At 35.3% G+C, this 17,855-nt stretch overlaps 2 protein-coding genes across 6 annotated transcripts; both read right to left on the bottom strand.

Annotated features, from left to right (window-relative positions):
* Nucleotides 1-1,220: 1,220 nt before the first annotated feature.
* On the bottom strand, nt 1,221-8,582 carry LOC118028810 (uncharacterized). Of its 5 annotated transcripts, none has more exons than XR_012168508.1 (6): nt 8,446-8,582; nt 3,030-5,947; nt 2,442-2,541; nt 1,924-1,978; nt 1,546-1,710; nt 1,221-1,408 (listed from the first exon to the last, which is right to left on the bottom strand). XR_012168508.1 is itself a non-coding variant. In XM_073405849.1 (2 exons), the coding sequence occupies exon 2, from the start codon at nt 4,991-4,993 to the stop codon at nt 3,266-3,268; it is 1,728 nt and encodes a 575-aa protein (XP_073261950.1). In that variant the 5' UTR covers nt 4,994-5,947; nt 8,446-8,582; the 3' UTR covers nt 2,558-3,265. The 5 variants fall into 5 exon arrangements, 1 of the variants encoding a protein (XP_073261950.1); XR_012168510.1 differs by having other exon boundaries at nt 1,546-1,634; XR_012168507.1 differs by having other exon boundaries at nt 1,221-1,710.
* LOC118028811 (uncharacterized) lies at nt 5,960-10,058 on the bottom strand. Its single transcript, XM_035032519.2, has one exon. The coding sequence runs from the start codon at nt 9,068-9,070 to the stop codon at nt 7,115-7,117; it is 1,956 nt and encodes a 651-aa protein (XP_034888410.1). The 5' UTR covers nt 9,071-10,058; the 3' UTR covers nt 5,960-7,114.
* Nucleotides 10,059-17,855: the final 7,797 nt, after the last annotated feature.

Below are 17,855 nucleotides of genomic sequence, written 5' to 3'. Positions count from 1 at the left end.
TGTCTCGTTCTTTCTATACTTCATTTTCTAGCTAGATAATTGATGGACAAACTGGGATGCTTGATTGAGAGTATGTTAAAGTGTTTTTTTTTTAAATGTTTTTGTTTGAAAATATATTAAAATAATATATATATTTTAAAATTCAGATATCAGCACATTAAAGAATCTAAAGATATTAATAATAAAATTAAAACAAAAAAATCTCAAATTTTATTGAAAAATAAATTGATCCACATACCTAAATTAGGATATTCGTAAAAGGGAAAGGGAAAGAATAATAAATTTGGTTACAGATACTGACTATCATGCTACACGCTATGGTATGTTAATGCTAAAACTAGAAAGGAATATCTTGTGTTTCAAAATAAATCTGTTTCTTTGGAAATGGCGACATAAAATTGTAGAAAGTGAACGGGAGATCATTTCCTGGCTGGCTATGGTACGTCATTGGATTTTTTCTTTTTTTTAGTGAATTTTAGATCATTTGTGTTCCACTAAATCCGGTAATTTATCGATTTGAAACTTTACCCGACTCGGTTAGAGTTTCATGTTCAACTAGCCAGCTTGTGGGTTGATTGGGCTGGAGGCTGAGTCGGGTCTTCGAACATGCATTTATGTACTAATCTAGTAATTTAGAATAATGTCTCTCTATGATATAGTCAAAATTAAAATATTGGTTTATTTGTAGGCTTCGTATTTATTTGTGCATACCATTTAAAGGCCAGTAGATAGGAAGGCGGCTGTATCTCTATTTGTTGAGAATTATATTAACCGTGTATGCAGAGGAGCAGCGGTCCTTTCCTGGAAGCTCCCCTGAGGAGGAAGAGAGAGCTTTTCCGGCACTGTAGCAAACCTGTGGATGGCAGGTATATGAAGCTCTCCTACTCGAGGAGAGGCTCAGGGAGGCCGTGCGTTTTGCTGTAACTTTGGCTCTGCTAGAAGTTATAACTGAATCCGATGCAATAACATTAAGAAGGGAATCAGAGCCGGGTGACAGGGATGTCTAAAATATAAAGTATTTTCAATTTCGTTTTGTCTAAATAAACCAAATCAATGACTTTCTAAGTATTTTTCAATAACTTTTAATAGCAAAACCTATGAATTTATTAAAAATCAGGTCCAATCAATGAATTTAAATTTTTTTCTTTCAAATAATCAATTTAATGAATTATAATCATAATATGAATCTTTTCACATTTAATATGACATGAAATGGCAGTTTACATGTTTCGAGTTGGAGAAACGACTACTCTGAAGCTTTAACACAAAATGCCTTCCGGTTGGATGCCTGAAATAAGGTTCTCCATTGGAGGTGACATTTGCTCGGGGATCATCTACAGGCATGTATTTCCTCCAAAACAAATGTTCTTTCCACACTTTATACATCTCTTCAATTGGTACGTGCTTCCTTTCAGGCAAGAAAGGAATAAATGAAGAAGTCATAATTGCCACGAAACTCGCAAAGAAGATGAACAGGCCACATTTCATGAGGGAAAGCATAGGAAGAAATAATTGAGCAATAGAGAAGGCGAAAAACATATTTACCGAGAGAACGATGCTTTGCTCGGCTGACCGGATTTCACTTGGCACTGCAAAAGCAGGAACAAAGAAGCAGACACATGCCACAACTATACCTGCATACCAATGTGACATTTAAGTCACGTTTCCGGATGTTCCAAATTTCCATTTAATAAGAGCTGCAAGCAAAATCTGCACATGTAATTACATTAAATGAATTGCATAAACACACACAGCCATCAACCTACCATATGTAGGGACAGGACTTCTGAGAAAATTATCACGACAAGGGACAGGGGGAACCCCTGATTATGTAACGAATAGATATGAAAACAAAGAAGCAAGCATGATGCATATAGAATCCTGTGCAAAAGAGAAAATAGTGGATTGAGTTCATGATCATACCTGTGATGCTAGCAGGCTCATTTTTGCACCCATAGAATCTGGTTTCAGGTAGCAGCTGGTAGAGACAATAGAGAAGAAAATCAGAAGAAAAAAAACCATATGCAGCACTGCAACTTGTTTGTGTTGTTTCTCTAATTCTTTTTGCGACCTGTGACTGATCCTTAGCTAAAGATAAGGTATTTGCTTTATTACTTCAGTACTCGGATATTCTTGATTCTTTATCCATTGTTCTTATAGTTCTAAGCTGGGCTAACTAGTGTCATTAGGCTACATTGAGTGGTGTGATTTATTGTGTAATCAATTTAAAAAATTCAAGATTCCAAGTACGTTCAATCTGCTATCCTTCCTACAATTACATGGTGACCAAATAGCATGAGTAGGATTGGAAGTTATGTGATCTGAATTCCAGTGTTAAAAGTAATGTACTCAATGAAATTTAGTGACCTGGAAAACTTTTGGCAGTCTTGTACTTTTCACAAAATGGAATTTATAGACTTCTGGAAAGTTTGGGTACTTACAAAATTCAAAGAAAGCTATATATGAAGGCCCGGGTATGGTTTTGTTCAATTGGGATGTCTCGGATGAAGATCCTTGCAGTTGCTCTGGCATTTCCAGCTCCTTTGTTCGAGACCATGTATTAAAGATGTAAGAATATGATACATCAAATTTTCTATCAAAACTCAGTATTATATATGTTAGTCTTTCTCTAGTTAGATCCTAGCACATGGTACATATGAGGTGCATTTATCAGTGAATCAAGTTATAACCATTTTTTTGTTGGAGTTATATTTTTGCAGAAACATATCCAGGTATTTTTTTTAAGGGGATTTCTTGCCCCAAAGTTGGGTCGGATCAAGAGCTTGCAACAACTGTATGTGTATTTATTCTTCTTTTTATTGTCTGTCCTAACATTATACTGAAGCTAGTTGTTAAGGTACATGCTTTGGACATAACTATATATTTCCATAAAAAGTAATGTTTTGCAATGAAGAACAAGGGGATACTCAAAACATGAATGTGTGATTTTCCATCTCTGTGTGATTTTTTTGAACAAATTTCTATGTGAAATTGAAAAGATCAAATAAGTAAAATATTAGATGCCTTACCATGCTAAAAAACTTGATTCATTCATGCAAAACTGCTGATATTAGTTTCTATACAACAGGACTGGATCGTTTTCAGTGCCCTCTCCCACACAGAGTGTCTTGCAGTCTCTGCTAGTCTGTCCCAAAATGTGGGTGTGTGTTTCAAATCTTTGCGGATTCTTTTACCAATATTACCATTATCTCAAAGGCTCCATCTTTCACGGAATTCTGCTTTGCCACTTCATGCCAAGAGTCCTTTAAATCTTCAATTCTGTAAAAATTTTGGCTTTGGAGATCATGTTTAAGATGGAAGCTGACGGTTGTAGTTGCAATTCTATCATCTTGTCTAATAAAACCTCAGCTTCTTCCCACTTCCCATCCTTGCATAGAACTCCGATGATAGAACTGTAGCTAGCCACATTTGGAACCAACCCCTTCGCTTCCATTTCTCTAAGCAACCTCAAAGCCCTATAGGAGTTATCCTCTTTGCAGTAACCATGGATCATTGTATTGTATATCACGTCACTTGGTTCCACGTGCATTTCACCCATTGATCTAAACAGTTTTGATGATTCTTTCATGTTACCTTTCATGCACAAACCATGTATTAGCACACCATAGACGTAGACATCAGGAACCAAACCAAACTTCTCCATAGAGGAATAAATTTGAAATGCTTTCTCCATTTCTTGCAATCGAACATAAGCATCAATTAAAACTGTACATGTCACTTTAGAAGGAGAAATGCCTCTCCCCTCCATCTCCCTTGCTAAATCAGCAACTCCTTTCCAATTTCCAGCCTTGGAATATCCTTCAATGAGAATATTGTAGGTCACCAAAGATGGAGACAGACCATTTGTCTTTAATTGATCTAGTAAACTTGAAGCCTTATCCAAATTCCCAACATCACAAAATCCACCTATTAATGTGTTATATGTGATTAAATTAGGACTAACAGCAGCTTTCTTCATTTGATCCACCAACTTCTCAGCCTCCCAAACCCTCTCCTCTCTACACATGCCACCGATCAAAGTATTATACGTGACAACATTTGCTTCTACACCTCTCTCACGCATTTCATCAAACAAGTCAAAAGCTCTGCTTATTTTTCCTTCACTGCAATACTCATTCATCAAACAATTATACGTATACAAATTGGGAAACAGCCCATTAATCTTCATCTTCTCAAACAAATCAAAACCATCTTTCTTAAGTCCTTTCTTAAACAACCCATTAATCAATACCGTAAAAGTATACTGATTAGCAACCAAACCCATCTCTCCCATCTTATCAAAAAACAACCTAGCTCTTTCAATATCACCATTCTTACAACAACCATCAATCAAAGTAGTGTATATGACAACATTAGGAGAAAGACCCATGTCTTGTAATAGACCCAAAAGTTGAAAACTTTTATCCAGATTACCATTTTCACAACAACCCTTGATCATTATCCCAAAACTATAGACATCAAACTTAACCCTCTCTTTCAATTCATTAAAAACCAACCAAGCTTTCTCAAAACAATTTGATCTCACAAGAGAACCCAAGAGACTGTTAAAAATGTTAGGTCGAAAGACAAGGCCTTTATCAACCATTTCATTGAAAAAGACGAGGGCTTTGTCTAGTAATTGAGATTTAAGATGGGCATTGATGATTGTTTCATAGAGAAGAGCAGAACTCATTGATGGGTTCTGGTTCTGGCTCTGGTTCTGGTTCTGGTTTTGTGTTAAATGGTGGAGAAGAGATGGGACAGTGAAAAAGGGAGAGGAGATTTTGTTGGAAAGTATTTGGAGGAGGAGTGATTGTGCATGGGGAAGTTTGTGATGGTCAAGAAGGTGTTGGAGAAGGAAAGAAATGGAGTGGTGAGTGTGTTGGAAGCCTTGTTGAATCGATGAGTTGAAGAGTGATAAGGCTTGAAGAGGAGGGATTTTCACCATTTTTTGGATCAAAATCAGCGATTGCTGCTTCCCCATTTCTTGCATTCTCTTCCGCCTTGTCACTTTGATTCGTCTTGTTTTTGGCTTCTTGCTTTGTCTTGGTCGACTGAAACTGATTCGTGTTGCTTTTCAGTTTCACTGTTCAAAAACTATCTACACATGCTCCATAGCAAGAAACGACGCTGTTCCTTTCAAATCCGATAAATATCATTACTACGATATAAATATTATCCGATCTACAATCCAATCCAAACCAGTCCATGATTAAATTATAAATATTAATGTTGTGCTCATATAAATAGGATAAAAAAACATATGATGAAATATTATATATATAGAATAATAAATATTTTTTAAATAATAGATATCCGATAAATATAATATAAATATTTAAATTCATTGTTCAAAAAATATGAAATATGATATGAACATAGTAGAAAAACATGTATATATCTATTGTCACCATTCTTTTTTTTTTTTTTTTGAAATTTTCTACTTATGGGCTAATTATTAAAAAATAATATAATTCTCTGATACAAAATATTCTCGTATGAATAATTTATTCAGGTTTTGGTGGCTGAACTGAACTTCAAGCTATGCAGCAAGGTTTACAATTTTACATCATGCTTGGAGGCTTGGGATTTAGAAAGATGATTCTTAAAGTTGACTCTCAGGAAGCCTTTCGTATGGTCAGGGAGGGCAATTCTTTATTTCATCCATACGATGCTCTAGTTGCTGATATCAATGAGCTGCTTAACAGCACCTGGTCCTGCAAAATTACTCGTTCTTGGAGAGGGTAAAAGCTGTGGCAAAGTTGGGTGCCTCTGGTTCTGATTCCTTTGTTGAATGGTCTGAACTTCAAATTTAGGTCCTCCGATTCTGATATTAATGAGCTAGTAGTCTCTCTCCCTAAAGTCTTCTCGAATTTGCGAGTTCTGCAAGCATTACATGGTGATGCTGTGGTGTTCGTTTCCTGAGGAGCTAGTCTAGCTTCTTATCCTCATACACCAAAAAAAGAAGAACAATTCACCAACAAATCATTACTAAAATTTTGAAACTAAATTTTGTTTGTGTTGTAGAGATTCGAAGTTCAATCATATTATATGCCTTCAGTCGACAATCTGAGTGAATCCAACCGGCAAAATACAGACAGCATTTAGCAAAAACTTTACGAAGTATCTTGAAGCTAAGGATTTCTAACACTTCACAAGGATGAAGGACATAAGTGATTTCATTTATCAAACCAACTTAATCCCAAGACCAAGTTTACATCTATGCTCAATGAGCTCTTCAATATTGCTTTGAAATGTCAGTGCATTACATATATATGGCAATAGGATAACAGTAAAGATAATGTTTCCTGAAAACAAATGGCATTCTTATAGCAGCAAGTAATTGTTACATTTGCAAAAACAATGTTTAAGAGATGTTTCAAGTAAGAGTAGATGAAACTATGATCGGCTACAAAGAGCAGTACTTTGTGAGAGGCATGACACAATAAATAAATGAATCAACAAAACTTAAGCGATCAGTTCATAGACCAGCAGTAAGTTTTTTTATTAATTGTAGCAACTAATATGATCAGATGACTCTACTATTTCTGGACTTAAACCAGATGAGTTGGGTTAGTAGAGTCAAGGATAAGCTTATTAAAAGTTTATAGCATGCAGTAACTGCAACAAGAACTACAGTCTCAAAAGATGTTTAAGGTATGATGAAGAATTAATGCAGTATATAGCATAATCCACTAGACATTGCATTCCCTTCATTAAAAAAAGGTCATAAATTGAAATTAAAGAGAGAGCAAAGGAAGACAGGAAGAAGTGAACAAACAGTACATGGCAGATACCCTCCATTAAAAGCTATGCTACTCTTGCTGACAAGAAAACTTTAAAGATCTTGTTTTTCTAATTATTTATTTTATTTTTGGATGAAAGAATCGTTCTACTTGTTACAAGGTATGTATTTATACAGTTCAATCCTTGACATATGACAGTTGGTTACGAGTGCTATAAACTCTGTGTTTTGCGTCCAGAAATCTAAAGTCAAGTAAATCAATTAGCCGGTTTGCTAAAAGTTCCTACCTTCTCTCTGATCATCTGAGAGATCAAATCTAAGTTTATCAACTATCAAAGGTCTGTACATGAAATATGCAACCGTCAGAAATCATCTCTTTGGACGATCTTTAGAAGCTTTGCTCAACTCATTCAGTAGTGATCTATAAGATGCATAGTCAGAAACAAGCCCCATTTCAGTCTTGACATTATGGAAGTCTCCTAGTTTCCCATGTTTGCAATGCCCTTCTAATAAAATGTTGTAAGTAATGTCATCTGGAACTACACCCAAATTGAGCATTGCATTCAAAAGCACATCAGCATTTTTCATCTGGCCTTGCTTGCAGAGTCCATTCATAAGCACATTGTAAGTGATCACTCCTGGTATATGCCCATCGCTCTGCATCTCTTTGAGCAACTTAAATCCCATCTTCACATCACCCTTCTTACAGAACCCATCCATGACCATGGTATATGTACCATCATCTGGTTTCAAACCCGCTCTCAACAACTCCCTCAATGTTCTCTCTGCATCTACTATCTTTCCATCTCTACACAATCCAGAAATAATGGCTGTGAAGGCTACGTTATCCAGCAGAATACCTTCCTTTACCATTTCCTTCTTCATCTCCAAAGCCAATTCCAAATCTCCCTCCTTGCAACTACCATCTAGAAGTGTAGTGTACGTAAATTTATCAGGTCTCAAACCTCTCTTAGTCATCTCGCCAACAAACTTCCTTGCTTCCCTAAAATATCCACCCTTACAAAGGCCATTGACGAGTGAATTGTACAAGATCAAATCAGCTTTCAAACCTTTAGTAAACATTTGCTGATAAATTTCCAAGGCCAAATCAACTCTCCCATTCTTGCACTGCCCATTAATCAATGTGGTAAAAGTAACATCATTAGGAACCAGCCCTCTATCACACATTTCCTTGAACAAATGATTCGCATCATCCAACCGACACTCCTTACACAGCCCATCAATCAAAGCACTATAAGTAAAAACATCAGGGAAAACCCTAAACTCCTCCATTACCATCTTCAACCTAAAACCCTCCTCTAAATTTCCTGATTTACAATAACCATTAATCAAAGTATTAAAACTAACAGCAGTGGGCTGCAGACCTGTCTTCCGAATTTCATCAAAAATCAATTGAGCATCCTTAACTTTACCTTCTTTACACAATCTATTCATTAACACATTAAAACTATACACATTTGGTGGATACCCAGAATCCAAGATCTCCAGATAAAACTCCAAAGCTACCATAGGAGAGCTCATTTTAACCATTCTTTCAAGCAAACACTTGCAACCATTAAATGGGATTTTCAAATTATGCTTCTTTGTCAATCTAAAACACTGAATAGCATCAGACACGTAACCAAATTCAGTATACACACTCATTAAAGCATCAAAAACAAAACTCGACGAAAGGGTACCTTTAGTTTCAAGAATTGAAGCAAAAACTGAAGAAGCTGATCCTTTCCCTTTACGTGAAACAACAAAATGAAGCAAAGACTCAGCTTGTTGGTTCATTCGATGTGCAATGAGGAAATGAACCATACTGCAATAAGACTGAACTGTGTGGCTAAAAGTAGGGTATGAAGATAGAAAGTCAAAGAAAGAAAGGAGGGATTTTGGAGGTAGAAAGTAAGGATTTTGGTTAACGAGGCTAATAAAGTGATGGGCTTTGAATGAAGGTAGGGTGTTTTTGAGAGAAATGTGAAGTGGCTTTGTTTCAATATTTTTTATTGCTTCAGAGATTGTTGTGAGAATTGGAGATTCATGGCCTGAAGGCGGCGGCGACTGTCTTGGTGGGGGTTGTGGGGGTGGTGAGTACCAAGTGGAGAAGGCGCAGAGGGTTTTTGGAGGAGAGAGGTAGGGTTTAGGGAGTCTGAAAGTAGCCATTTCATTTGTTTCTTGGTTTGTTGCTGCCTTCATTTGATTATCATGGACGAGTTGAAAGCTAAATAGAAAAAATCCAATAAGGATCAAATTAAAAACACAAACAAAAGGGGGCACCTTTCCACTCTTTTGTTTCACTCTATCCTCTCTTCCTCCCATATTTTCTTTACAAAATTCATATGGTAATAAGATTTCAAAAGAAGTTCTTAATTAAAATAAATTCACAAGGAGATCCTCCATTAGATGTTGTAATAGTCAGAAGCCATTGAAATCTTGAGTTGAATTAGAGATAATTAATTTTCTTTTTCTTTTTTGATAGATTAAAAGTTAACAAGATAAGAGTAGAAGTGAAATTTGATGGACATCACCCCTTTTTTTTCCTGCTCTCGTTTCTGGAGCAAAATGCCCCAATTGCACAATGCCTTTCTCACAGGCAACGACACTGTCATTGTTTTCTTTTTCTTTGTAATTTTAAGAGCAGTCTTGCAATTTTCCATTTCATTCTTAAAAAACAATCATTTTATGACCAAATTGACCTATGCAGTGGAAATAGAACTCACACGCACATATAGAATCACATGTGACCGACATGGGGTCACTTTTGGTAGGTGTGGACCGGATGTCATCAAGCATGAGAAGCCTCTCAAATTGTTGTCCAACCATTCTTCATTTTTAGAATTGAGAGGAGGAATTTCTTCTAATCAACTCGTTGACCATTAGGTTAATTCAGGAGAAATTTTTTCAGTCTACCGTGGTTTTTTACCATAGTTATCATGTCCATTTGGGGATTAATTTGAAAAAAAAAGTATTATTGATTAATAACTACGATTTCACCTTGTTTTATCTTATCTTATCTTAATTTCCTTACCCAATAATGCAGCTTAGCTTGAACCATACTTCGTCCTAAACAAGCAGCATCAAAGAACAATTTCAACACAGGATCAGTCGGTGCTAGTGGTTTTGTTTTGTCTAATTGTGACATCAGAAGAAGAATAGTGATGTTGATTGATGTTTGTACAAGTTCATCATCAAGTTCCTAGTCGAAATCAAATCTTATAATTGATCTCTCGAAGTACTGTTTTTGTCCTTTCCTTCAAGGCACCTTCATAAGATCTTATAACGCAAACTTGTAATATATATATATATATATATAGTAAATTTGATTTATTATTATTCAAGCAAGGCAAAAGTTAAGGAGTGCCTCGTAGTGTAAATGAATTTAATTATTAAACTCACCTATTTTAATTGAGTTAAAAAAAGAAAAAAAAAAACTAATTAAAAATCAAAATATTAAACATGTGTAATTTTTATTTGCTTATACGAGATCAAATCTTTCCTACTTTGAGATGAGAGAAAGGGAAAGTTATCTATGTTTCGTAGTGTAATATTTAAGTGTTCCCATTGAAAAAAAGAAAAGAAAGGAAAAAAGTCATAGAAGAGATAAAAGTTAGTGTAAGTAACAATTTAAGAAGTTGCTGTACATTCACCCACCGTTGGCAGTTCTTGTGGCTCAACTGGCAACCACCCAACCACCGGAATATGCCTTTCCGGCTGCTGCCGCAGCGCGCTAAAGCTCTTGTATGCTCACCACATCTTCCCTTGTGCCACAAACAACCGAATATCTTAGCCACCAACCTTGTAAGAAAAATTTCGTCTTGTTCTTCTTCTGCTTCATTCCACAAGTTTGATCACTATCCAATAATGAAATACTTTTTCCGTGATGAAGATGATCATCTCTATCAAAGATCTCGACGCCATAAGATCTCTTGCTGCTTGGCTCTATAAGATTGTCAAGGTGCTTGGAAATGCTCTCTACCTCATAGTTATCAAGTAGAGAATTATCTGCACCGATTGGACTAGGTTCTCCTGAGCCATCCATGGTATCTAATTCCTTCACTCTCAATCTCATATATTCTAGCTTGTATCTTGACGGTCTTGGAGCTTGACGAGAACCTGTAACATAAGATTCACACATAGGCTTTCCTTCTGACCCTGAGCCATGTTGGTACCATGCCCATGCAGCCGCCTTTACTAGGGCTAAATCACCAGTGCTGTCACCACCTTTAGGTTTCTTTTTCTCCATGAAAACCTTGAAGGGAGTAATAAAAGACATAGAGGATTTGTATTGGAAGAATATGTGGAAATATCTATAGATAGATAAAAAGTTGGTATTTCCCTACTAGAAGAAGGCATTATCCCTACTAGAAGCCTTGAATTGGGTGGAAGTTGGGGGCCCTCGGAGGACTAGTTTGCTGTCATGTCTTGTGAACGTGTACCATTCTCACTTGTCCACGTATGATCAAGTGTTTAGTATACTTGAACCTTGTCATGCTCATAAACATTTTCATACGATGAATTTGAGGCCCATGTATTGCCATGAAACTCCATATAACATCACGAAGTCTTATGCACCCATTACATTACGAAATAACAATTACATTACATTAAAAAAAAAATACGAAAAGTTTTGCTAAATTCAATGTGGATTTCCTTTTCCTCACAATTAAAATACTGCACTCTCATTATCTTCAACCTTTCCGAAGAGAGCAGGAGACCGATTGATTTTTTTTCAACACTACAACACCTCTTCATCCTGTTGACCAACAACATGCAACGACAGTTCCAGCAACTAATCCTCTATCAGACCTTCTCACTCTCAAAACCAATAGCTCCTCTCTCCCTTGCATCTTCACTTAAAAAAAAACCCCATCTCATCTCACTGTTAAGACCTAAGAGAATCTGAGAACCATGGAGGAAGAAGAACATCACTGGCGGCCACCACCCGAAGTACTAATAACAGGCTAACAAACTTCTCCGACACACGTGACACCTACAACCAGCAGCTCCCACGGTGGTAGCTCCAGCTCTAACCCACGACAGTCACGACAACTTCTTCTCCTCCCATCTTTGACCATCAATACAAACTTCTTCTCATCCGACAATGTTTCCATGTGCTGAACGGGATTTGTGGCCATTTTTTCAGCCATATATAGTTTCCAAACATCATCCACTATGAGCAAAAACTTTTTACCTCCTAACTTTTCTTGGAGGCATCGTAGAAGGGCATCCAACTGTTGAATATTTGGAGAAGTGCGTTGAATGGACTCGATTATGGCTGCTGTCAATCTTTTTATGTTGAAATCAACAGATACACACACCCAAATCCGCACTAATCAAAATCACCGTCGTTGTAGACTAACTGAGCAAGTGTTGTCTTATCCATTCCACAAATAGCATAAACAGAGAAATCATCTGAACTGGTGAGCAGCATGTTGACCAGATCTTCTTTCTCCTTGCCCCTTCCATAAATTTCTGATTCATTCAACCATGTCCAAGTCTGACGCCAATTAATCAAAACTACCTGCTTCTATCTCCAAGCCCCTTCACTTAGATGGAAATTGTGTCGCTCCTTGGCAATGGCATCTAGTTTTTCTCTAACATTCGTTCAATTTATGCACCATTCTTTTGTCCGGAAAACAAGTGGATTATGATCGATAGAATAAGAAGGAACTAACTCGATATTTGAGATCTCTTGGCTGCTGATGCCACTGAGCTTCAATTGCAAACTCATCTAGCAAATCATCAGCATCATAAGCTGCATCCTTGATGTCTCTGAGCCACGCCTTTATAGGCCCACTCTTCCACTGCTTCTCCTCTGCATCTTGCAGCACAGGAACTGAACGTGTGGTTGAGATTTTCAAGCTCAGTCTCTCGGCCCCCAGCAAGTCCAAGCTCTTGAAGAATTGGGGAATTCAAGTTCCCCATGATTGTACCCGCGAGAGCAGAAATAATTGCATCAGCCATAGCTTGTTTTCGAATGGAAAATAATTGGATGTTGACAAGAAGAAGTAGAATAGGTGCAAGGATAACCAAAAGCAGGGGTGTAAGCAAGAAATGGTATGTATTGAGAAGACAGAGCAGTGTGAGATGAGAAATGGCAAAGGTGAAAGTATTTGGTGATGAGCTTTTCTTCTGCTATCGATCAATTCTTCATTACATTAGTGATTGATAATGTGGTGGTTCAATTTTATCAAGATATTAAACTGCCGTCCCTGACTATATTGAATAGGCTCCACACAGTTCAGACTTGACTAGCTATGCTTACAATAAAGCAATTGAAGTTTCAAAGAAGGAACATCGCTGTGATTTGAAGACCGAATTTGTCCACTTGAATTGCCTTGTTTGTTAGCAAACGTCTTCTTCTCTACGATCAGTTTTTTTTTTATCAGTGTCCAGTGGCCTTCGGTGACCCCATAACCATGCAGCCAAGCTGCGCACTGGCCAGACCCTGGGAAGTCGGAAATACCAATATCTTCCAGCGCTAGTGAATGCAAGTTGCCCAAGATTGTAAATGCAAGAGCCGAAACAAGTGCACCAGCCATGTTCTCTTCTGAAGTGAAAATGGGAACTGACACGGGTAAGATAAATGTTTTCCGACTAGGGTTCCTTTTCTTTTATTTTATGACAAGGAGATAAGATGAAGAATGATTCAATGTCGCAAAATCGACAAGATCAAAAGGGTTCTAAAATTAGAAGTGTAAGATCAAATGTAGGAATTAGTTTACTTCGAAGGCACAACAGTCTTTGGAACAAAAAAATAAAAAAAAACTTGATTACCCCAGAGACAGGACAACCAAGAACACACCAGTACGGCATCCATGGAGCTATTTAACATCTTTCTGTATGCAGCAAGGTGGTCATGACCATACCTGGTTTTGTTCCGAAGTTTTGAACCTCCAGAACCCTATTTATTTGAACATATATGTTTACTTAAATGGAAAATCTAGACAGCAAACTTTAGTTTACAATGCACTAGTGAACAGCCCTTCATAATCTGGAAAACAATGTAAATGCTATTATTAATAGTTTCACCTTATTAACAATTGACAGTTGCAATTGAAAATTTAACAGAATGCTTAGGAACCTGATGTTCTATTTTTAGGGACTCCAAGATCGAAGAACAGTGCACGGTGAACATTTCTTTCCCGGATTTAATTCAAATCAATGTGTTGCCATCCAATTAATCTGGTAATTAAAGAAGAAAGAAGGGTTCTTGAATAACAAGAACAACAACAGAAGAAAAGAAACAGAGAGAAAGAGAAACTTTTAGTAACATTCAACGCTTAGTATTTTTTTTAAAAAAAAAAAACAAAATTAACATTCAACTCAAACCATTAACGTTGTTTTTTTTTTTTTTTCTGAATCACAGAATATCTTGTCCCAGCTTTCACGTACTAAACCAAGTCTTTACAGCCTGGAACCGATCTGTACAAAGTGTTAAGCCCCACAGCTCTCGCCCTATAAGATTTGATGCTAGAAAAAATTCAAACTGAAGATCTGAAGAGAGTAAACCTCCAAGCCCACCATTAAGTTCCACTAGACTAACCCCTCGAAGTTACCATTTACATTGTCTGCTTGCTATTCATACATCATTCATGGTCAACTCAATATTTCACTAATTTTCATTTTTTAAAAATATTGGGAGATATGTCAAATTCATATTGATTATAATTTTAGAAAAAAAAATTAAAAAAAAAAAAGCAGTTTTTGAAAATTGAAAAGCATCACTATTAGTTTCATAGATTGTATTGCAGAAGATATTAAATAAAAACAAAACACAATACGCCTTCGACACCGAACTGCAAATTACCTGGGAATCTGATCGAACGAATCTGATGCCCTTGCCAGGATATGTCTTCGCCCCACTGAACCGGCAGAGTTCAGTCCTGAAATCATCCAGACCAGACAAGTTTGATGCTCGTCACCTCAGATGAGATCATTGCATATAAAAATGCTTCATTCCAAAGCCATTTTGGTTAACAATGGCGTATCTAAAAACCTCGATGAGGTTATTTCGCATGGTCATGACGAATATTCTCAGAGGTGCATCAGATCCCCTTGGCAGAGCCCAAAAACCCTTTCAAGTGGTGAAGCCTTGGCCATTCTCTTCTCTTTGCTATGTTTTCACTAGAAGCATATTTATGGAAGAGAAATCATGGATCTTTGGAACAATATCTGCATAAATCTAATTCAAACTCTATCATTGCAATCCCTTTTGAATTTCATCACTTTTTTTTTTAATTAAACTATGTGCTAAAAAGAACGTAAAGTTTCTGAGAATTTTCTTTCTTTTGCCTATTTAGGAAATTCTTTATCAAGGATGTATAAACAAATTTGTCAATGGAGCTTTGCTTTGTTCTAGATGAGCATCCATGCATCATTGCATGGTTTAATAGGTGGAGAATAAAATCTTCCATGAAAGCTTTAGTGTGATAGATTTGAATTCCAACAAAGAAATTGACAAGCTGAGCACTAGAAAAGATCGTTCAAGATCTCAATTATGAAGGCTAAAACAGAAGCATAAAGCATATTATACATGACAGCAAAATCTAATCGATCATATTCAAAGATCTTAGATTTATGCTCACCCCCTATCCTTGTGCATAAAAACAAAAAACAAAATATGGTTTAAAAGCTACTATTTAAAGTGTATTTATATATATATATATATATAAAATTTCATATCAAAAACCAAAAAAAAATATATATATGATCTTAAATTTATGCTCACCCCTATATATCCCTATTTTTTGTAATCAAGATTACTGAAAAGTATGATCTCAAAGCTACCTATGTTAGAGAGATTTGTGTCGTACCAAAATTTTAATTCATGTGCGCTAACTTGAAAAGCAAATGATCTGAAATCAAAGTGGAACACATGACTGGTGTGATTATGGACATGTTGCAGAAAAGGTTTTTACTCAAGAAATTACTAGAAAAGGTTGATGTTGTTCGGTCTTATATTAGGAATTTAATGATTATCAATTATGTTGAGAGCTATAGAAAATATTAGTCTCCCAAACTAGCCTTTAGAAAAATGTTAGACGGAGAAATATTGCATTTGAGCAGGAAATTGTAGCTTTACCTTTTTTACTTTGTTTCAAGAAATTTGAAGTACTCTTCTATTTGTGAATAATTTAATATTTCTTTGAGTGTATTTTTTATTATTTCATGTCAAAATCATAAAAAAAAAAAAACACTTAAAAGGACACAGTTTTGATATTTTTATTAGAAAAAATTAATTAACAATATTTTCAACCATATTACTAAATATGCATCTAAGTGGCATGACTCACTTATTTTTGGTTGGCGCATGTTACATACTTCAACTACCATTGATAATTTTTCTTATTATTATTGAATTTCTTTTATTTATTTTATTTATTGTATTAAAAATATTATTATTAAAGTTTCAATGTGTTTTCAATTCTCTTTTCTTTCTTGTTGAAGTTTGTAAAACTAATTTTTTTGCATTTTTAAATAGATGCACTTTCCAACTATAAGAATTTTAAAAAATCACAAGAGGAAATTGCTATTTATATCAAATTAGATTAATTTTAAAAATATTTTCTTTGTGTTAATTAGCTATTTAAAAAAAACAAAAACAAAAATGTGTGATTTTATTTTAAAAAAACTCCCATCTTATAGCATTGGATTAGGATAAAGGTGCTTTCAAAATTTGTGCGTAGAATATGTTCTTTCTAATTTTCCGATCAATGACCATCCAATGGGTTTCTTGTAACCATCATCAATCCACCATTGGAGATAAGGTTTACAGAATCATAAAGCCTTGCCGTTTTGGCACCTGATGCCAACATTATTGGCCTACAGAAAGACAAGTGGACATCAAAACTACTAAAGGCCAATCACCGCCATGCGAGTAAAGATATGTTTCGGTTTGATTTTTTTTTTTTTTTTTTTTTTTGTAGATCAAGGGAATATAATGGGTCATATATACAAATAAATTACCGAGATAAACTGATTTCGTTTGTAAAATCTATCAATAATTCATTAATAAACTGTTAACTTCTTCCTAACACTGTTCATCATGTTAATTACAAATAAAATCATTGACAAAATTTTTATTGATATTTCTTAGAGAACTTTGCAACTGTTTACTTTTCCAATTGCACTATTAATTATTATTCTTTATAGATGAAATCACTGACGGATTGAAAATTCATCGGTGTTATTTGACGGGTTTTTGAAATTTTTTTATTAAATTAAATATTACAGACGGAATCACCGATGGATTTAAAAGTTGTAGGTGATATTTGGTGGTTTCTAAAAATTTTGTATTAAATTGAAAATTTAAATTAACTATTACAGACGAAATAATTGACGGAATGATTAAAAATATTAATATTTAATTATTCATTGGTAAAACACCCAATAAAAAGACTAGAATCCCTTATTTCACAATAGACGTGCCTCTTTCTTCTTCTTCTTCTTCTTTTTAAAAAAAACATCAACATCCCTTTCTTTCTCTTCTCTCCTCAACTCCTTATTTATTTATTTAAATGTTGTTTTTCATTTTTACTTTAATGATACGTTTGTTTATGAGGTTGCATCTGTGTTTGAAGCAAAACGCAGGAGCAACATGTTGGGTAATGAAAAAAACATCATTTACTGTTCATGGGTCCCATTGTTATCTACCTTTGCAATGCAAGATGAGACAAAGTAGCTCTTCGCTGCTTCTGTGGAGAGTGAAGAGTGGAGGGTGACTCCACTATTCCAATTGGACCGGGTCCGATTCAAAGCTAAAAATGCATTGAACCGGATCCGATTAAAATGATTTATTTATTTTTAATTGTGTTTTATTCAAAAAAAATAGTGTTTAACATTATTCAATGACACTACATAAATTATACGGAGATTGCTTAATGACGTAGTATTTGCAGAATTTGATCGTAATCCCAATTTTATTCCTGATGTTGTTGCGCGCTTAAGAAACCAAGAAAACTGTAGTCATTGTTGAATGTATTCATACGTGATGGAATTGTAGATAGTTAATGGAACAATAAAAATATTTTTATATAAAGTATTATTTATTTTATGATGTAATAGCAGTAATTAAATCTACAATATTTAAATTAAAAACCAT

The sequence above is a fragment of the Populus alba genome, chromosome 17, assembly GCF_005239225.2.
Source record: "Populus alba chromosome 17, ASM523922v2, whole genome shotgun sequence".
Classification (NCBI taxonomy): domain Eukaryota; kingdom Viridiplantae; phylum Streptophyta; class Magnoliopsida; order Malpighiales; family Salicaceae; genus Populus; species Populus alba.
Note: the sequence above shows the minus strand (reverse complement) of the source record. Positions and strands in the feature narration are given on the sequence as shown.

Excerpts from the sequence above, each read along its gene's own strand:
- LOC118028811 (XM_035032519.2), bottom strand. The coding sequence starts at position 9,070 with ATGGGAGGAAGAGAGGATAGAGTGAAACAAAAGAGTGGAAAGGTGCCC.
- LOC118028810 (XM_073405849.1), bottom strand. The coding sequence starts at position 4,993 with ATGCAAGAAATGGGGAAGCAGCAATCGCTGATTTTGATCCAAAAAATG.